The sequence below is a fragment of the Hypanus sabinus genome, chromosome 7, assembly GCF_030144855.1.
Source record: "Hypanus sabinus isolate sHypSab1 chromosome 7, sHypSab1.hap1, whole genome shotgun sequence".
Classification (NCBI taxonomy): Eukaryota; Metazoa; Chordata; class Chondrichthyes; order Myliobatiformes; family Dasyatidae; genus Hypanus; species Hypanus sabinus.
In genome coordinates this window covers 29,884,892-29,907,542 of record NC_082712.1, presented here as the reverse complement: position 1 = coordinate 29,907,542, position 22,651 = coordinate 29,884,892, and the positions used below count along the sequence as shown (strand labels likewise).

The following is a 22,651-nucleotide window of genomic DNA, read 5'->3' as shown; positions in this document are numbered from 1 at the left end:
TGTTAAGCAGCCTCATGGCAGTTACTTCCTCTCCTTTGACCGTTATTTCCTCGAAGAATTTTAACAGATTTGTCAGGCATGATTTTCCTTGAGAGAAATCATGCTGCCTTTGACTTACTTTATCATTCATCTCCAAGTTACCTGAACCCTCATTCTTAATAATGGACTCCAACACTTTCCCAACCACTCAGGTTAGGCTAACTGGCCTATAATTCCCTCTCTTTGGTCTTCCTCCCTTCTTAATGAGTGGAGTGACATTTGCAATTTGCCAGTCCTCCAGTATCATGCCAGGATCAACTGATTCTTGAAAGATCATGATCAATACATCCATTATCTCTTCAGCAACCTCTTTCAGGACTCTGGGATGTAGCCCATGTGGTCCAGGTGACTTATCCACCCAAAGAACTTTGAGTTTGCCTTGCAATTTTCCTTTTGTAATAGCAATGACACTCACTCTTGCTGACACTCATGGACCTCTGGCATACAGCTAGTTTTGTTCATGGTAAAGACTGAAGCAAAGAACTTATTAAGTTCATCTACCATTTCTTTGTCCACTATTACTACCTCACCAGCATCATTTCCCAATAGTGCAATATCAACTCTCACCTCCCTTTTATTCTTTATAAATCTGAAAAACTTAGTAACCTGCTTTATATTATTGGCTAGCTTGCTGTCATACTTCATGTTTTCCCTTCTTATAGCTTTTATAGTTGCTTTTTGTTGGATTTTAAGAGCTTCACAATCATCCAACTTCTCACTCATTTTTGCTACCTTATATGCCCTTTCCTTGGCTTTTATGCATTCCTTAACTTCCTTAGTCAGCCACTGTGCCCAGACCTGCCATTTGAGAACTTCTTCCTCTGTGGGACATGTCTATCCTGCACCGGGTGAACTATTCCCAGAAATTTCAGCCATCTCTGCTCTGTCATCCTCCCCACCTGTATCTCCCTCCAGTCCAGCCCCCAGGGCAAGATCCTCTCTCATGCCTCTGTAATTTCCTTTATTTCGTTGCAATGCTGATACATGTGACTTATGAGGTACTGTTTTTGCTTAGCTTCATCCCATCAGTAGAGGAAGCTGAGGACAGACAGGAGGGTACGGGGAGGGGAATTAAAATGGCTGGCAACCAACAGTTCCCGAAAGTCAAGGCAGATGGAGTACTAGTATGGAACTGATCTACCATTAATTAATCATCACTCAGCATAGTTTGTCATTAGAATAAGAGGACATGGAATTGCTGAAATCAATCAAAATACAATAATATACTACAGAGGCAAAACTTTTGATTATCAAGTCACAGTACAGAGAGTGAAATGAATCCATAACAATTTTTACCTGTAAGTTCAAGATCATGCTGTTCAGAGAGAGCTCCTATTGCGGGGTAAAAGCATTGTTTTCTATTTGAAACAGTTTTAGTTAAAAGCCACTAAAATGTCACTGAAAAGTTTGATTAGTAAAGGCATCAAAGATTTCAGGGAGAACAGGGTTGAGAGGGATAATAAATCAGCCATGATGGAATCATACAGCCAGTCAATGGACCGAGTGGCCCAGTTCTACTCCCATCTCTTATTGTCTTATGGAAATTGTAAAGCAAGGAACAAATGGCATTTCAAAAACTATAGATTTACAAGGATTTCTTAGCTCTTACTTGAAGGAATAAATTGAATGACAAGCAGAACAGCACCACCAAGTAACAACATGAGTGCGGTTGACATACGTCGAGGGGCATTATGCATCATCCACCAAGCAATTATATAGGCTACAATTTCACTGATTGCAGAAATTAAGCAGTTGAGGTAAGGATCGCCATACATATTGGGAGTACCCAGGGTTAACACAAAGTATCCAGTGGAAGTAATCATCCTACAAGGAAACAGAAAAGAAATGAAAAGTTTAGAGGCTTTTCAGTTTCCTGCAGAAGATGGTCTAGATTTAGTTGCCTGAATTCTGAATTGCCAGTGATATCTCTCACTTAAGTTATGACTTCAATGTTGTGAAATGACTCAAGGAAAAAAATAGACACTTGCCAAGGGAGAGGTGAAAGTACAGGAAGATGGAGACTACAAAGAGAACATTAAAATACTGGACTTGATAGTTTAAGAATCAGTTTTTGAAGAACAAACACCCAATATAACAGAGGGGGATGAATCTGTGGAATTGGTTGCCATGGACAGCTCTGGAGGCCAAGTCATTGGGTGTAAAGTGGAGGTTATGGGAAGAAGGTAAGAAAATGAGGTTGAGAGGAATAATAAATCGGCCATGATGGAGTGGCGGAGCAGACTTAGTGGGCCAAATGGCTTAATTCTACTCCTACGTCTTATAGTCATGAATGTATTCTTGATGTTGGGTAAATAAATGGAAATGAACAGAACCAGTGAGATATCAATTCAGGACGTTTCTTCAAAACTGAAGGCCATGGAATGAAAGGATATGTAGCAGCATGAATAGAAGACTGGCTATGGAATAGGAAACCGAGAGAAGCAATGAACACACAGTGAGCTGGAGGAACTCAGCAGGAAGGTTGTTTTTCCAGATTGGTTGAAGTGTACAGTGGAATTTCTTAGAAGTCAGTACTAGGCACTAGTTTCTTTAGTATACATTAATGATCTGGACTTGGGAATATAAGGAACAATATCCAAATCTGTAGGTGAACAGGGGGGTACAGATTTCAAATAGATATAGCAAGCGGAATGGACAAAAAGGCAGCAATGAAGTGGAACATTGAAAATTACAAATTGTTATATTTGGCTACATTTTACTGAAATAACGAGAAGAGGAGGTATTAACCAGACAATATAATTATAAATGGAATTCAGGAACAGACAGATGTTTAACATAGCAGAGATAGCAATACACAATATTATCTTAAACTTCCAATGAGTTCTGCCAAAGATTGGGATAAGTTGTATAAATTCCAGGATGTGAAAATTTTGCATAGTCTACACATTTTCTTTACATTATTTTTTATCTTCCATACAATTGTTTTAATTAGTGAAATAGCATTTTTAATGAACATGTTATCATGCCAATGATGTTATCCATCATGCCAGTGGATGGCACTCTAACTGGATTTTCAAAGTCTACAGATAGCAGTCTAGTATTGATTAAAATGTGTCATTTTCTCACAAATTGCTCAAAGTGTGCTCTGAAAACATTTGCCTTTGAAAATGATAAAATGAAGTGATAAAATACTTTCAGGGAAGTTAAAATATCTGAACATCAACTATGTTAACATATAAGGTGTATGTATGATGTCACCCTTTCTGTATTTTAATGGCATTATTGTCTAGTTGAGAAGACAATCCATCCAAAAGTTTGTGCTCAAAATTGATGTTTCAAATGTAATCAATACACATATCTTAACTATGTCGTATATTTTCATGATTCCATAGGACAAACTTCTGAAATATTTATCTTAAATATACCAGTTTTTGAACAAACATTGTTTAATTTACTTCAAAAAAATGAGAACACTTTCAGAATGTTTGTTCAGGTAAAGTATATCATGATTTCTTTTTACATAGAAATCCCAATCTCCAATAGGCCTCCAGCAGGAATTTCAAAGTAACAACACAAACTACTGAAGGCACAATTCCTCTGGGATTTCTGCTGGAATTTTGTCAATGTTTTGGGGAAGATCATGATCACTTCCTTGCAAATTCCTAATTGCTTGCTTATGTTTGTAAGAAGAAGGAAGAGGGATTGGAGCCAGAAACAGAAGCAGGTGTAGGCAGCTGCACCATTCAGTAAGATCATGATTGATCTAATCTTGGCCATAGCACCACTTTCCTGCTCTTTCCCCAAACCCCTTGACGAACGTAGTTCAAATACCTGCCAAGTGTGACTTCACATATATTCAAAGATTCCACATCCATGGCTCTCTGGGTTTGGAACTTCACAGTATTCCGAAAGGAAATGTTCCCCTTCATCTCTGTCTTAGGGGGATGGCACTTTATTCTAAAACTATGTCCCCTAATTTGAGATAACCCTGCTAATGGGGAAAAAAATCTCTCAACATCCATTCCGTCAGTTTCAGAATCTTATATTTCTCAATGTCGTCACCTCTCACTCTCTAAACTCCAAGCAGCATAGACACTGTTCAATAAGTCTTCATACGTCAACACATGCATCCCAATGGAATAAAACAAGTAAATCTCAGTGCTATCTCCAATGCAAGAACATCCTTCCATAAATGTGGAGATTAAAACTACACACAGTATTCAAAGTGCAGTCATACCAGAATACTCCACAGCTGTTGCAATGAAGGCCCGCATTTCCTTCGTGTCCTAATTACTTGTAGTAATTGCATGCTATCTTCTTTGTGTTCCTTGTCTTATGGTCTCCCAGATCTGTTTGCATCACAGCATTTTGTGGTTTATCTTCCTTCAAATAATTATCTGCTTTTTCATTCTTTTTCATAATGGATAATCTTATATTTTCTAACTGGAGGTCTGTGATTAGTGGTGTTCCACAGGGATCTATGTCAGGACCTCTGCCATTTGTGATGTACATAAATGACCTGGATGAAAATGCAGATGGGTAGGTTAGCAAGTTTCAGATTCAGATTCAGATTCACTTTATTAAGTTTGCAGATGATGCAAAGACTGGTGGTGTTGTGGATAGCATAAATGACTGGCAAAGAACCCAACAGGATATAGATCAGTTGCAGGTATGGGCAGAGAAATGGCAGATGGAGTTTAACCCGGCCAAATGTGACATGTTGCACTTGATAGGTCAAATGTAAAGCGACAATACACTGTGAAGGACAAGACTTTAACAGTGCTGATGAGCAAAGGGTTCTTGAAATCCAAGTTTAGAGATCCCTGAAAGTGGCTACACAGGTTGGTGGGGTAGTTAAGAAGCCATATGGCATGCTTGCCTTCTTTTAGTTGAGGCATTGAGTTTAAAAGTCAGGAAGTTATGATGCAACTTTATGAAACTCTAGATAGGCTGCATTTGGAGTATTGCATGCAGTTCTAGTTGCCCCACTATGGGAAGGATGTGGAGGCCGTGGAGAAGACACTGGGTAGGTTTATCAGGATACTGCCTGGTTTACAGGGCATATGCTATAAATGAGAGGCTGAATAAACTTGGGTTTGTTTTCTCTGGAGTTAGGGAGGCTGAGGGGAGATCTGATAGAGATTTATAAAATTACGAGTGGCACAGACCTAGACAGACCCCAAGGTCAAAATGTCTAATACTAAATGTCATGCATTTAAGGTGAGAGGGGTAAGTTCAAAGGTGATGTGAGAAACTTTTTTACACAGGGGTTTACACAGGGGTGCTAGGGTTGGTGATAGAGGCAGATACATTGGAGACTTTTAAGAAACGTTTAGAATAGGCACATGAATGTGAGGAAAATGGAAGGATATGGACGTTGTGTAGGCAGAGGGGATTAGTTTCGTTGGCCATTAGATTACTAATTTAGTTGGCTTGGCACAACATTGTGAGCCAAAGGCCTGTTCCTGTGCTATATGGCACAATTGTATGTTCTACATATGTTTCCCACATTATACCCCATCAACCGATTCATCACTCACTGGCACGTCCTCTGACATAGGCAGCAGCACACAGTCCAGCTCCTTCAGATTCTCCGCCAGCGAGCAACTCAGTAATGGGGTAGACTTGCAGCACCTTACGGCCAGCAGGAACATGTGATTGCAAAGGTATGCTTAAAAAAGATACTAACATCTTTGGTTGCCCCCTTAGGAGCTGCTGTGACTGAGCACACTGCCATCTTATCAGAAGTTTCTATTTTCTGCCATTGATTCATTAATCTTGCGAGAAAAATGTTGCATGTATTCTGATAAGGATTCTTTAACTTTATCTCATTACCTTTCCTAACTCTAATACCAGTTTTATCAACTACTAATTACCGATTTCCTAATTGTAATATTACCTTCTCGATTTTCTTTGCGTTCCTAAATACCTTTTCACCTCAATTCTTTTTTCCTACATAGAGCAAAGCCTCATCCCTTCGGAGTATCCTCAGGTTGCCATCTCCCCTCCCAGGTAGTCAACCCTTTCAATAGTATCAACAAAATTCCTCACCGTGATATTCAATAGAAACCAGCAATGAGAGAGTTTAAATCCCAAAGAAAGATCAGGCCTCATTAACACTGGGATCTCACATAAGTGTGAAGTGAGAATGGATCAGATGAACCATCTTTGATGGTCGGTTTCTAGACATTCTTCTGAAATGAGTCTTTTATTCTAAAGGTCCATCTGAAGATGCCAATTTTCACTGTTATACTGCTAGAAGATAGATCAGAGTCAAGGAGTTGGCCTTAAATGTTGTTACGATTTCCTCACAGATCCTCCTGGAGGATGCAAGTTCAATTTTCCCAATACCTCAAGGAATAGTCCCTCAACAACTACCTAGCTCCAGAGAATAGAGTAGAAAGAAAGTCAATGTCCACACAAGTGCGACGATGGTAAATGCTGCCTCAACCACTGAAAGAAAAGGGCAGTCCAAATTGCCTAAATTTGCATGGAAATTAATATAAGAAACATAGCTAATAGGAGCAGATATAAACTGCTGACCTGCTCCATCATTCAATGAGATGATCGGCTGATCTACAGAACTGTGAACGTGTCTTAAGCACCCAAGATTTTTTTAAACAGTTTCAGATGATATGGCCTCCACCGAACCCGGATCTCAACATCATCGAGGCTGTTAGGAATTACCTGTAGAAACAGAAGCGAGCAAGACAGCCAGTGTCTGCAGAGGAACTGTGGCAAGTTCTCCAAGATGCTTGGAACAACCTACAACCTACCAGCTGATTTTCTTATAAAACTACAGAACAGTGTACTTAGGAGAACTGATGCAGGGTTTAAAAGCGAAAGGTGGTCACATCAAATATGTAGTTTTTTTTACTGTTTACTCTTTAAAGTAAATTTTTGGAATTTAGAAATTTTTCATTTCATTATTTTTGAAAGCATCCCCACTTTACAGATTTTTTCTACATGTGCCTAAGACTTTTGCACAGTACTGTACTTTATTTCCATATTTCCATCCTGGTGCCACAACCTTTGACTCTCAGTGTCCACAAAGTTTTTATGCAGCACAGGACTAAGCACACATCTATTCCAGAACACCGTGAGTGAAGAACTTTCATCTCAGCACAGTCTGAAATGGTCAGCTTCAAATCCTTTCTCCAGGGGATGCAGCCTCTCAACCTCTATCCTTTCAGGTCCTCTGAAAAGTTCAATGAGAACTCCACTCATCACTCAAAGTTCCAGAGAATATGGCACTCTTCTACTCAGTGACATTAATTCTGCAGTCACCATTCATGGTTGTAATTACTGCTGATAGCAAATCCAATGTCCCTTGGATGCTAGGAAAGCCAGCCACATCTGGAGCTATCTCCCAATTATCTCCAGCAGACTCTCAAGTTGTTGGGGAAAGTAATCTATCGACTAGATCACGAAGCAGACAGTTTCTCATTTCCTTTGAGAAAAGAAGGCCTAAGGGCAAACTTCTAGATATCTATAAAATTATGAAGGGTTGCAGGAATGCAGAGAGATTATTTCTATTAGTGGGGAAGATCATATCTGCAAAGCATTATTATAAGAGAGTCACACAGAAGTCCAGGAGGGAATTCAGGAGTTTCTTTACCAAAGGAGCATTGAGAATGTGGAACATATTAGCACAGATAATATTTTCCTCATTTGTATTTGCTGTATAAGAGCATTTACCTCACAGATAGATAGATACTATTTAAAAGGAAGACGGACATGGACAAACATATGAAGGAAAAGGGAATAGACAGCCATACCAATAGATTTGGATAAAGAAAGATAAGCAGGAGCTGACACACAAAATGCTGGTGGAAGGCAGCAGGCCGGGCAGCATCCATAGGGAGAAGAACTGTTGACGTTTTTGGGCTGAATAGCCTTATATCCTGAGTGAACTTGGCAATCCTTCTTAAAGCAGAATTACCTGAGAATGCAGAAAGTATCTTCTGGAAGGAGATATTGGCAATGCAGATAAGGCTGTGGTAATATTAACAGATGCATATGAATTTAAACTTCCTGGTCCAATGCAGAAGGCAACAGATCCTGTGCTTGAGGCAATGGAGGTTTCCAACTGGCTCCTGGGAGAAAGCAGCTTCCTGATGCACAGCAACTCGTATACATCCTGTGAAGTGACACTTTGATTTTACACTGTGGTGAGCGGGGACAGCTTTCTTAGAGGAGCCCTCCCCTCACTTGCTGTCTTCAGATAGGCCTAGCTCTCGGTTGCTGAGGTTCCTACTCCACACATATCCTGACGTCTTCAATCAGAGTCCTTCCAAATATTTGTAATGCCTCTGAGACACCAGTCTGCTGCATTGCACATGCACACGGGATGGGACTGGATAGAAAATTGTATTGAAATCTGATTTGGTCATATAAAATGGCAGAAAATTGGTAGCAAGTTCTGAAAACTTTGTTGGCAGAGGGGTGGATGACATGGTGGTGTAGCAGTTTGTGCAAAGCTTTACAGAGCTGGTGATCTTAATCAAAGGTTCAACTGTCGCCTTTGACTGTAAGGAGTTTGCACATCCTCCCTGTGACTACATAGGTTTCCTCCAGGTGCTCCAGTTTCTTCCCACTTTCCAAATACATACAGTACTGTGCAAAAGTCTTAGGAACATACCTATAGTTAGGCTAGTCGTGTATTTGTCAATGTGGAGCAGAGAGTGATTTTGTAAATCAGTCAGGAGCAAAGGATGTTGGGAATGGCAAAAGAGGAGCGCCACAGGAGGGATGGAGGACAGGTGGCAGAGGAGTGCCGGGGCAGGTGGTGGTGTGGGTGCAGACACACCCAGCCCTGAGACACCAGGTAAGGTCATTTGATTCCAAACAATTGGTTCAATGATCATTACAGAATGTCTCTCTGGTGTTTCCTACTTACTCCCCTCTCCATTCCCCTTTTCTCAACCATAATTCCCCTCTCCTTGCCCCCTTCTCACTCTCAGTCCACAATCGAGACCAATATCAGAATCAGATTTGTCAACACACACATAGGTCATGATTTTTTCTTTGTGGCAGCAGTATAGAGCAATTCCTAAAATTACTACAGTACTGCACAAAAGCCTTAGGCACCCTAGCTATATAAGATTTTTGCACAGTACTGTATGGGCTACTGTTAGCAAGTTGTGGACATGCTATGTTGGTGCTGGAAACGTGGCAACACTTGTGGGCTGCCCTCTAACACATCCTCAGACTGTGCTGTTCATTGACACAAGTGCAGCATTTCAGTATGTGCTTTGATGTTTTGATGTACTTGTGACAAATAAAGATAATATTTAATCTTTTGTTGATGATCCTAACCTCACCCTGGCTGCTTGGAGTTTCTAGATTCCCAAATCCCAAAGACATTCATATTGGTAGCTTGAGCAGCACACACAAAATGCTGGAGGAACTCAGCAGGTCAGGTATTATCTATGGAGAGCAATAAACAGTTGAAATTTTGGGCCCAAGACCCTTCTTCCAATGGCAGTAGAATCTCTTGAGTCTATGATGTTAGTAACTTCATTGGCAATTGTAACTAGTGTCTAGGTGAATGGTAGAATCTGGGAGTCGGTTAATGGAAATGAGACAATGAAATGGAATGGGAGGAATTTCAGAGCTGTATACTTTGATAATACAGAACATGAACCTTTGAACCCTTGAACTGTGAAGGATTAGAAATGGATATATATTGCACAGCTTGGATGTGAATGTACCAGGCGGGATTGGTAAGTTGTGGATGGCACTAAAGTTGGTGGCATTGTAGATAGTGGGGAGGGTTCAAAGTTCAAAGTTTAAAGTAAATTTATCAAAGTACATATATGTCACCATTTACAACCATGAGATTCATTTTCTTGTAGACATTCACAGTAGATACAAAGGAACACCATCAAACCAATGAAAAACTGCGCACAACAAGATAGACAAACAACCCATGTGTAAGGACACCAAATTGGGCAAACACAAAAAATATAATAAATAAATAAGCAATAAATATCAAGAATATGAGATGAAGAGTCCTTGAAAGTGAGTCCATAAGTTATGGGAACTGTTCAGTGATTTGAGTGAAGTTATCCCCTTTTGTTCAAGAGCCTGATGGTTGAGAGGTAATAACTGTTCCTGAACCTGGAGGTGTTGGTCCTGAGGCTCCTGTACCTTCTCCTTGTTGGCAGTAGCGAGAAGAGAGCGTGGCCCAAATGATAGGGTACCTTGATGATGGATCCTGCTTTCTTGTGACACTGTGCTCCTTGTAGATATGCACAGTGGTGGGGTGGGCTTTACCTGTGATGGACTGGGCTGTATCCATTACTCTTCATGGGCTTTTCCATTCAAGGGCTTTGGTGTTTCCATACCAGGCCATGATGCAACTGGTTAGTGTATCTCCACCACACATCTATAAAGGTTTCTCCGAGTTTTAGATGACATGAGACTAGGAAGGTTTGTCTAAGGCTGAGGCAGAAAAAGTGGAAAGCTGGGAACTGGTTTGGCAAATGGAATTTTATCCTGAAAAGTCTGAAGTTCTGCATTTTGGGAAGTCAGATAAGGATAGAGCAAGTAGAGTGAATGGTAGGGGGCTGAAGAAAGTTGATGAACAGAGTGACCTTCAGGTTCAAGTGCATAGTTCAATTAAAGTGACAACACAGGTAGATCGAATGGTGGAGAAGGCTTACAGCACGTTTGCCTTTGTGGGAGCGGGCACAGAATGTAAAAGATGGAAGGTTATGTCACAACTTTATAAGGAAGTGGAGTACTGCGTGTAATTCTGGTTGCCACACTGCAGGAAAGATGTGATCATGCTGGAAAAAGAGCAGAGGTGATTCACCAGAATTCCAAGCCAATGTCTTCTGGTCCTAGATTCTTATAGTGGGGGAGTCTAGGACCAGAGGGCACAGCCTCAGAATACAAGAACGTCCCTTTAGAATAGAGATGAGGAAAGAATTTCTTTAGCCAGTGAATCTGTGGAATTCATCACCACTGATGGTTATGGCCAAGTAACTGGGAATAAGTTTTAAAAAATAAATAAATTTTAAGGTTGATAGATTCTTGATTAGTCAGGATATCAACAGTTACAAGGAGAAGACCGAAGAATGGAGTTGAGACGAATAATAAATCAACCTTGATGGAATGGCAGAGCAGACTCAATGGGCTGAATGGCCCAATTCTGGTCCTATGTCTTGTGGTCTTATGGAATGTTTTTATTTGGAGGTATTTTTAAGAAATTGGATAAGCTGAGGTTGTTTTCCTTGAAGGAAATGAGACTAAAAGATATATCAGAGGCTTTGCTAGGATAGATACTCAAAATCTTTTTCCAATGATAAGGGTTCAAAGATAAATGGGCACAGGCTTAAGGGGGAGGAGAAGTTTTAAAGGGGATCTGAGGGGAAAGCTTTACCCACACAGTTAGTTGTTAATATCAGGAATTTACTGCCAGAGGACATAGTGGAATCAGGTATATTCCTTACAAGTCAGATATATTTAGACAGGCGCTTAAGTAGGTAAGCCTTAGAAGAGTAAGGACCTAATATTGGCAAATGGCTTTAGTGTCGATAGGAAGAGCAGATAGCATGATCGAGGTGGGCTGAAAGGCCCCTTTCCCTGTTGTATGACTTGTAACTTGATTTTCCCCCACACAGTTTTCTCTTGGTGCTGGGCCAGGCAATAATTTGGACATATTTCTAAACTCACAAATAGCATCCAATATACTCCATTCATTGCTAACTTACATTTAAAGGAAGTCAAATGTTTTTAACTTTGATTCAAACACTAAGCCTTTAGACATGTATTGTGTATTACTGTCAGAAATAGCTGCTAAGATTTTCTAATCAGAATCTTTCAGATTCCTGATTTTAATACAGATGGGAAGCAGATATCAAAGTCTTGACTTCAGTAACTTTGTGGCTGTTTATGATGACTCTCTAGACTGACAGACTCTTGCTGCAATAGGAGATGTCAGAAACATATTAAAGTCTCCAACACCTTGATCAACACTGCTTGAAGATGTGGAGAGGATCCTTTTGTTTCTACCAAGCAGACAGTATCTCCCCCCCGCCCCCCGCCCCATTTGGGAATAGACTGATGTAGTTGCCAAGAAATCCTCACATCGAAGTAAATGGAAGAAATTTCAGAGACAGAATACAATCCACCGGTGAGATTATGATTATGAGAGCATTCTGTCCCACAATCTATCCTTTAGCCCCACAAACTAGAAGTTGATTTCTAGGCAAGCACCTTTCTTCCCATTGTTTTGACTTACTTTTCTCAAGCAAACAATTAATTGAACTAATTGAATCCTCTCATTATTAGCACTGCATTGTAACCGTTCCCTCTGCTACACTTTGGTCTAAATTTCTTAAGCTTCCTAAAAGCCTCTCTCTTCTCCCATGACTCCATACTGTTCCTAAATTATTTCCAGGCAAAACAGTGCTTTCTGTTCATTTTAGTGAAGTGCGTCCCCTGCCCACAATAGCCACCCATCTAAAATGAGAAGGTCCAGCAGAGATCTATTTAGACTGCAGGTGTGACCGCACTCTTCCAGTATTCCCTCCCTTCAACTCTCTATTCTATTTCCGCAGTGAACTCTCTGTCCTTAACCTTCTTGACTTTTCCAGTAAAGTTCAGCATCAATGCATGGAGAACCACCTTATTTTTTCAGTAAGTTCATCACCAATTGTTAATTGATTGCTAATATAATTGGCTTAGCACAGCATTGTGGGTCAAAGGGCCTATGCTGACTGGTCTATGATCTATGTTCTATGTTCCATATTCTAATACAGAATTTTAGATTCACATTCAGTGCAACAGTTTCAGATAACGATTCTTGTATTTCCACCCACACCTGCTCTCAACTTATTTTTTTATATTTTACTTACCACATTGCCACTCCTTTTTATATTCTCCATTTTTTAAAAAGTTCATTTAATGATTGCCCCTTACTATTCATATTTTGGAATCTGGGCTTCAGCAGCAACACCAGCATTTACGACCATGCCTAATTGCCCTTGGGAAGGTGGGAGTGAGATGCTTTCTTGAACCGCTGCAGTTCTTCGAGCGGAGGTGCTTGCAAAGTGCAGTTGGGGAGTGACTTCCAGGATTTCAACCCAGCAGTGATGAGAGACCTCCAAGTTAGTATACTGCGCAACTTAAAGGGGAACCTACACATGCAGGCTGATCCCATATGCCTTAAGGCTTTGTACATCTGAATGGTAGCAATTGCAAGCTTGTGAGATACTATAGGAGTAGTCTAGGCAAGGCATAAACATAAGAGATTCAGCAGATGCTCCAAGTACAAGGCAACATACACAAAATGCTGGAGGAACTCAGCTGGACAGGCAACATCTATGGAGAGAATAAACAGATGGTGCTTTACGGTGAGACGTTTCATCAGGATTGAAAGGGAGGTGGGAAGAAGGCAGCATAAATAAAAGCCAGAGTAAACAAATTGACAAGTAGACCAGTCATTGTTGGAGCAGCCATTGTTGTGAGTGGGTCAGTGGTGAAAATGGGGGTTTCAGGCTTTAGCTCAAAGGAGGCTTTGGCTCAGGTGAAGCACTGGCTCTGGGTAAGTTTCTGTTAAGTTTCTCCTTTTTCTTACTGTGTCAGAGGTACTTAGCATAGTTTAAATGGCCATTGCGTGCTCTTCATGCCAAATGTTAGAGTCCTGGGAGACCCAGAGTCTCCCAGGGAACTACATCTGCATGAAGTGCATCCAGCTGCAATTCCTTGAAGACCGTGTTAGGGATCTGGAGCAGCAGCTGGATGACTTTTGGCTTGTGTGGGAGAGTGAGGAAATCACTGAATGGAATTACAGGGAAGTAGTCACTCCTAAGTTGCAGGAGGCGAGTAGGTGGGTGACTGTCAGGAGAAGGAATAGGAAGGTGAATAGGCAGTTAGTGCAGAACAACGGTGTGGCCAGTGGTCTAAATAATGTGTATACTGTTTTGGATACTGTTGTGGGGTATGACCTCCCAGGAGAATACCACGGAGATCAAGTTACTGGCACTGAGCATGGGTCTGTGGTGCAGAAGGGAAAGAGAGAGAAGAGGGTAGCGGTAGTCAGAGAAACAGACAGGAGATCCTGTGGATGTGATTGGGACACCTGGATGCTATGTTACCTCCCAGATGCCAGGGTCAGGGACATCTCAGATCACGTCCACAGCATTTTGGAGAGGGAGGGAGAGCAGCCAGATGTCTTGGTACATTGGTACCAATAACATAGGAAGGAAAAGCAATGAGGTTCTGAAGAGGTAACTTAGAGAGCTAGGCAGAAAGCTGAGAAGCAGTACCTCCAGGGTAGTAATTTCTGGATTGCTACCTAAGCCATGCCCCAGTGAGGGTAGAAACAGGATGATCTGGCAGATAACTGCAGGGCTCAGAAGCTGGTGCAAAGGGCAGGACTTCAGATTCTAGGATCATTAGGATTTCATTAATCATTAGATTAAGATATAACCTGTACAAAAGAGATAGGCTGTACCCGAACCCAAGGGGGACCAATATTCTCACAGGTGGATTTGTTAGAGCTGTTGGGGAGGGTTTAAACTAATATGGCAGGGGGATGGGAACTGGAGAGAAGGGACTCAAGACAAAACAGATGGTTAAAAAAACGAAGATAGTGTGCAACACCCTTCATCAGGACTAATTTAGCAGGGAGATGGGAGCCCTGCTGAAGGATCTGGGCCCAAAACATCCACTGTACTCTTTTCCATAGATGCTGTCTGGCTTGCTGAGTTCCTCCAGCATTTTGTGTGTGTTGTTTGGATTTCCAGCATCTGCAGATTTTCTCTTGCTAAAGGTAACGTACAGTCAGACTGTCAGGAAGGACAGGTAGATGACAGGACGAAAGTGCAGCCAACAGAGTAAGTATCAGTGCATTTGGGATGCAGAATCAAAAAGGGTAACAAATAAAGTACTCAGTGTTATATCTCAATGCATGGAGTATAAGAAATAAGGTGGATGATCTTGTTGCACTATTACAGATTGTCAGGTCTGATGTTATGGCCATCACTGAATCGTGGCTGAAGGGCAGTGGTAGCTGGGAGCTGAATGTCCAAGGTTACACATCGTATCAGAGAGATTGGAAGGTTGGCAAAGCAGGCGACATGGCTCTGCTGGTAAAGAATGGCATCAAATCATTAGAAAGATGTGACATAGGATTGGAAGCTGTTCAATCCTTCTGGGTTGAGTTCAGAACCGCAAGGTTAAAAGGACACTGATGGCAGTTATATACAGGCCTCCCAACAGTAGCTGAAATGTGGATTACAGATTACAATGAGAAATAGAAAAGGCATGTCAAAGGGGCAATGTTATTATAGTTGTGAGAGATTTTAACATGCAGGTAGATTGGAAAATTCGGCTTGGTAATGGATCCCAAGTGATTGAATTTGTAGAATGCCTATGAGATGGCTTTTTAGAGCAGTTTGTTGTTGAGCCTACTAGCAGATCAGCTATACTGAATTGGGTGTTATGTAATGAACAGGAGACGAAAAATGATGAAGGTGCAGGATAGATGTATTCCAAAAACAAAGAAATACTCAAATAGCAAAATAGTACAACTGAGGCTGACAAGGGACATCAAAGCTAAAAGCAAAAGGGAGGGCATACAACAAAGCAAAAATTAGCGGGAAGACAGAGGATTGGGAAGCTTTTAAAAACCAACAGAAAGCAACTAAAAGAATCATTAGGAGGAAAAAGGTGAAATATGAAAGCAAGCTACCAAACAATATCAAGGTAGATTGAAAAAGCATTTCAAGTATATAAAAAATAAAAGAGAAATGAAGGTGGATATAAGACCACTAGAAAATGAGGGCGGAGAAGAAATAACAGGGACAAGGAGATGGCAGATGAAATAAGTATTTTGCATCAGTCTTCACTGTGGAAGATAGTAGCAGTGTGCTAGGTGTTGAAGGGTGTGAGGGAAGATAAGTGAGTGCAGTTATTAATAGAGAGAAGGTGCTCAAAAAACCCAGAAGACCTAAAGGTACATAAGTCACCTGGACCGGATGAATTACACTCTAGGGTTCTGAAAGAGATAGTGGTAGAGATTGTGGAGGCATTAGTAATGATCTTTCAATAATCATTGGACTCTGCCATGGTTCCAAAGGACTAAAATATTGCAAATGTCACTCCACTCTTTAAGAAAGGAGAGAGGCAGCAGATAAGAAATTATACACAAGTTATCCTGCCATTAGCGTTTGTGAAGATGTTGGAGTCAATAGTTAAGGATGAGGTTATGGAGTACTTGTTGACACAGGAGAAGATAGAACAAAGTCAGCACGGATTCTTTAAGGGAAAATCCTCCCTGACAAAACTGTTGAAATTCTTTGAGGAGATTACAAGTAGGATAGATAAAGGGGATGCAGTGGATGTTGTATATTTGGACTTTCAGAAGGCCTTTGACAAGGTGCCACACATGAGGTACCTTACCAAATCAAGAGTCCATGGTATTACAGAAAAGTTACCAACATGGTTAGAACAATGGGTGATTGGTAGGAAGCAGTAACTGGGAATAAAGGGTCCATGTCTGGTTGGCTGCCAGTGACTAGTGATGTTCTACAGGGGTCGGTGTTGGGACCGCTTCTTTTTATGCATGATTTAGATGATGGAATAGATGGATTCGTTGCAAAGTTTAAGATGATACAAAGATTGGTGGAGCTTTCGGTAGAAGGTAGGAAACAGGAAGGCTGCAGAGGAGAATAGATCAGAAAGTGGCAACTGAAATATAATGTTGGAAAATTTGGTAGAAGAAATAAAGGTGCAGACTATTTTCTAAATGGGGAGAAAATTCCAAAAATTTGAGATGCAAGGGGATTTGTGAGTCCTTAGGCAGAAATCACTAAATGTTAACTTGCAGGTTGAGTCAGTCACGAGGAAGGCAAATGTAATGCTAGCATTCATTTCAAGAGATCTAGATTATAAGAGCAAGGATGTGATGCTGAGTTTTATAAGGCACTGGACAGGCCTCACCTTGAGCATTATTAATAACTTTGGAAACCCTATCTAAGAAATCATGCATTAGCTTTAGAGATGGTTCAGATGTGGTTCAGAAGGATGATTCCAAGAATAAAAGGGTTATCATATAAGGAATGTTTGATAGCCCTGGGCCTGTAATTGCTGGAATTTAGAAGGATGGGGAAGATTCCAGAGTAGATGTAGAAAGGTTGTTTCTTATGGTGGGTGAGTCTAGGACATGAGGACACAGCCTCATGATCGAGGAGCACCCTTTTAACACAGAGATGTGGAGATTTTTTTTATCCAGAGGGTGGTGAATCTGTGGAATTTGTTTCCACAGGCAGCTGTGGAGGCCAAGTCATTGGGTGTATTTAAGGCGGAGATTGATAGATTCTTGATTGGCCATGTCAAAAAAGATTATGGGGAGAAGGCTGGGGAGTGGGGCTGAGGAGGGGGAAAAAAGGATCAGCCATGATTGAATGGTGGAGCAGTGGGCCAAATGGTGGAAAAGGTTTAAGAAAAAGGAATCTGATAGGAGAGGTGAGTGAACCACAGGAGAAAGGGAAGGAGGAGGGGCATCGGAGGCAGGTGATGGGCAGCTCTCCAACTTGTACATCAATTTCTCTAATTCCCAGTAATTTCCTTCTCTCTTTTTCATTCCCCATTCTGGCTCCTCTCTTTTTTCCTTGTCCACTCATCACCTCCATCTGGTGCCGCTATCCATCCCTTTCGCCCATGGTCCTGATGAATGGACTCAGCCCAAAAGACGAACTGCTTATTTCCCTCCAGAGATGCTGCCTGACCTGCTGAATTCCTCCAGCATTTTGTGCATGTTACCTAGGCATGTCACTGCATTACATTTTGTAGAAGTTACACTTTGGTACCTCAATGGGCTGGTAAAGGCAGGAATTGATGCCGAGGGTGATGAATAGGTTGCTTGATCCTGGATGCTAGCAGCTATTACCCTTCCACCATCAGACTGCAACAGTTACTACCCCTCAAACATCAGGCTTTTGAACCAAAGGGAGAACGTCACTCAAATTCACTTGTGCTATCATTGAAATGTTCCCATAACCTATGGACTCACTTTCAAGGACTCTTCATCTCAGGTTCTTGATAGTTAAAGTTTCAAAGTTTCAAAGATTCATTTTTATTATCTAAGTATGGACACAGAATACAACTCAGAGACCCGGCTGCTTTAGATCGCCATGAAATACAGAATTCCCGTGGAGGTTGAAAGAAAAGGCATGACACCTCCCCCCCCCCCCCACCGCACGATAAAGAACAAAACTTGCAAACCCCAAACCCCAAGCCCCACCCATGCAAAAACAATGAAAGTAGCATCAAGCCCCCAAGCCCTTTCTCGCACATAAAGAATCTAACAGATAGCTCACACAGAAAAACACCAATAAGAACATCAGACCACAAACCCCATAGATGGAGGGCGGAGCAAAGTCATGATGGTGATTAACAGTGACTCTTGCTTGCATCTTTGGAAACAGCTCTATTCTTATCTTTGATATTTCTTTTTTTTTCCTTTTCAAGGTTCTTTTGAAGACCCTGACTTGGAGTTACACTCTGATTTCAGTTCTTTGCGGGAATGGGACCCACTCTCGGGGCCACACAACACACACAAAATGCTGGTGGAACACAGCAGGCCAGGCAGCATCTATAAGGAGAAGTACTGTCAATGTATCGGGCCAAGACCCTTCATCAGGACTAACTGAAAGGAAAGATAGTAAGCAATTTGAAAGTAGTGGGGGGAGGGGGAAATGCGAAATGATAGGAGAAGATCAGAGGGGGTGGGATGAAGCTAAGAGCTGGAAAGGTGATTGGCGAAAGTGATACAGAGCTGGAGAAGGGAAAGGATCATGGGATGGGAGGCCTAAGGAGAAAGAGGGGGGGAAGCACCAGAGGGAGATGGAGAACAGGCAAACAACTAAATATGTCAGGGGAAGAAGGGGAGGAGGGGCACTAACAGAAGTTAGAGAAGTCAATGTTTATGCCATCAGGTTGGAGGTTACCCAGCCGGTATATAAGGTGTTGTCAAAATGAATCCAAACTCAGGATTTGTTACAAGACGTTACAAGATGTACTAAACTGCACCAGTCTCCGGAGTTTAGATGCTCTAACTCTAAAGCCGGCTAGCTGGTGTGGCCACTTTAAAGACTCAGAACCATACAACTAATTGGCAATCATGTTTTGGGTGCCAAGAATTGAGTACTTAAAGAGCACCTGAATGGAGCTTCAGTGCTGTCTCCTAAGCGGAACCAGAGATATTGGCTAACGTTTTGTTTTGTACTCAGTTCTCAATTTAGTTTTACCCCATGTCTCGAACCTAGCCTCAGATACTTCAACACAAGTCCCAACTATCCTCACCAAGGACTTGTCACAGAGAGAAAATGGTGACTTTATTATCTGTGTGAGAGCTCAAGCCCAATGGCCAAGTAGTGGAAAAAAACTCTTTGAGGGAGGGAACTGAAGTTACTGTTTCCAAGGAGAAGGATCCTGAAGAGGGGTACTCATGAATTACAATGGTCTCAGCAAACTGATACTGAGCCCTTGTCGAGTCCACAGATTCCCAAGGAGCAAATTATCATTAGCCATACAGCTCTGGTTATCACACAGTGCAGACCACTTAATTCATAAAGGTTGATGAAATTAAGGAAAATCTCATAAAGAGATTTAGGAAAAAAGATCATGGGAATTTTTCAAAGCCTATCAAGCACATTTGATGTTTGACTCCCAAAGATAAACGAAATATTAAGTATTAGCAAGAATTGAGATCAGTGCCATATACATATTCTTCATTTCAAAGAATGTATTCAAAGTTTGGTCAGCAGTAAACAACTCCAAGAATCCTGCTTCCTCAACATATTTTCCTCAAGTCTCACAATGTAGCTTTTTTCTTTCATGGGTGATTGATTTCAAAGTAATATAATTTTACAATCTTTCAAAGAATCCAATTCTGAATTAACTGCCGAAGTCGTGTGACAGACTTCGGAATATGCACCATCCCAGATGCACTACATAAAAAATGCCGATATTCTTCAATTATGCGCACGATAATACACATGTCTAGCCAAAGTTGTGCAATGATATGCAATATTATTACATGATTCAAGATTTAAATAGGTCATGCCTGGGTAATATCATTGATTTCAGACATGAACTGATACATTTCCTGTATGCATTCTTCTGGTACACAGTGACTGAGCTAAAGAGCTGTGCACTGCTCCTGAACTATCTGATCATAATCTAGTTTTGCTTTTCTCTTGACAGACACTGCACGTTCTCTGTAGTGTCAGTAACAGATTTGCAAAAGATCCCATAATTATAGCTTGGGTGTAAAATCTCTTTTGGAGTTTCCCCTGAATGCTTAATTTTGTCTGCCTTTACTTTAGAATGGCTTTCAGTCCTGCTTGCACGTAACGCTCAATGTATAAACAATATTCTCTTTTGTTTTTGTGTTAACATGCTAAGATTGCAATATTTCTTGTTAGAAAATCAATGAACATTTGGTGAAAGCACCACAATATTAATACGCAAACACGAGGAAATCTGCAGATACTGGAAACTCAAATTAATACTAATTTAATAATTCAATATTAATACTCCACATTAAATTTGTGACTGAGTAGAATTATAAACATAGTTTACCAGAGTCAGAGAAACTCAGAACAGTTTGTTCTTCAAACATGGAGAAAGGAGTATTCTGTCAAAGGTTTTCTTTGCAGTTGTTGAAAGACATGTAGTTTTATTATTCTGTACATCTCAAAATATTTGCAGTCACACATTGCCTACAATGCTTTTGCAGGCTTCCATATTCATGATTCCTTTTCGAAATCATTCTGCTGCAATCCGGCATGTTTGTAATGGCTTTCAGTTACAAGTGTTGCTGTTTTACTTTGAAAAGTGCATCTATTTGTTGCTTCAATAAAGCAGTGCCTGCTTCACTTTCTGAGAAAGGAGAACTCCTTTGTCTCTTTCAAACAAATCCTTTTTTTCACTTTCACTGCAAGTAGCTGAGAAGTCAAGGCAACCCCTACACATTCTTGCATAAGTGGTCAACTTGAAATGTTTCCACAAGGTTTCTAATGAATCAACTAACTTAGTGTTAAAAGCTTCTCCTTTTTCAAGGTAAGTGACTCCTCGGTAACATTTGTCGTTAATGCAGTGTCAATACCCAAAGTCCAAAGTGACTTTAAGGATGAAGTCCTAAAATAGCTGAACATATATTTTATTAACTACCACAACTAAAAATATAATTCTGACCATTAATCATTATGGTGAGAGCTCTTTGCTGAGAGAGTCTCTACTCACCACACAAGGAAAGAAAGAATTGTGACATTCCGTATATTTGATGTTTTAACCAAATCCAAGAAACTATATGGATGCTTTTGATTATTTGAGGTATTCAGAAGCTAAAAGAAAGCATAAAAGACAAGTGAATTTTCAAAACTTGCATCATATAAACGATACTGTTGAGTGGATGCTTGTAAAACTGATTACACATATTTTATATCAAATATTCCTTTTATCTAATCTGCTCCATTATGTAAATAATATTAAAAGGTACTGTTTTGAATAGAAACACAACATAACAAAAAATAAAATCATCTTACATTTTAAAATAATACCCCAATCTTAGAGGATCTCTGATATATTTATATCATATGGTCAGTATTAGTACCAGAATAACTAATCTCTGATTTGAGGCAATGGCACCACACGTATTTAGAAATAAGTGTTTCTATTAAGTACTAACCATAAAATATGTTTTTTTATCCTATTTTGCTGGGTGAAGTGCATTACTCTGAAATGCTGATCATCTGGTCATGAATTTGCCTACGCGGATGACGCCTTTGTGATACTGAGCAGGGTTATAATGGTATCATTCACCATGCAATGTAGATTTGGAGCATTTCCAGGAGAAATTAGTCCATGTGGTTCCAAAGCACTCTCTGTCTGATTACGTGATAATAAAGAAAATTAGACAATCTCCAAATAATTGAAATCTGCAAAAAAAGCAGACAATGGTGGAATGCAGGTTGACAAAGAAGGGCCTTTGAATGAACTGTTAACTTGTTTCTCTTATCCTAATGGACCGTTTCAATATCTCAGCAGCAATGTTTCCTCTGCAGCTGTTTGATTTGACGGAGATATTGTGAAAAGCTAGCAACCCAGTGATGGAAATCCAATTCAGGAAAATTTCTTCTTCAGCATCCACACCCCAGTACCACAGCTCACTCTAAGTACTAATCCCCTTCCAGTCCACATTTATCAACCAGCTTTTCTACCAACTACAGGGACTGATCACTCAGTCGCCATTTTCAGCCTTCCAGGTCTCAGTCTCAAGATCTGACTTCCCAACACTGAGCACAGATTTCTCGACTCATGAGTCTCTGGGTAACTCAATAATGTGATCACCAACCAATGAATATTGGTCTGATCCACTGATCCAAACCTATGATCAACAATGGTAGGCCTTAAACATCAAACCCCTGGCCTACCATCAACCAGCAACTATAAGCCTAAAGCAACCACAACTATCCTCTCCCATACCCTCACCATCCTTCAAAAAATTGTGGATCTCACTACCATGAGCTGTCAGTTTCTCCCTCAAATCTCTATGGATACCTGACCACTGCCTCCGATCTGTGGGCCTTTACCATATGACACCAGCCTTCCATGGTAAGCCCAGGACTAC

General features: G+C 40.7%; 1 protein-coding gene across 1 annotated transcript in view; it reads right to left on the bottom strand.

Annotated features, from left to right (window-relative positions):
* The window catches only part of LOC132396630 (organic cation/carnitine transporter 2-like), a 112,255-nt gene that overhangs the window by 10,420 nt on the left and 79,184 nt on the right, over positions 1–22,651 (bottom strand). Inside the window, exons 6-7 of the mRNA XM_059974339.1 lie at positions 21,265–21,365; positions 1,649–1,863 (exon numbers count right to left, since the gene is read on the bottom strand). Coding sequence (XP_059830322.1) covers positions 1,649–1,863; positions 21,265–21,365 — 316 coding nt within the window. The remainder of the gene's footprint in view (positions 1–1,648; positions 1,864–21,264; positions 21,366–22,651) is intronic.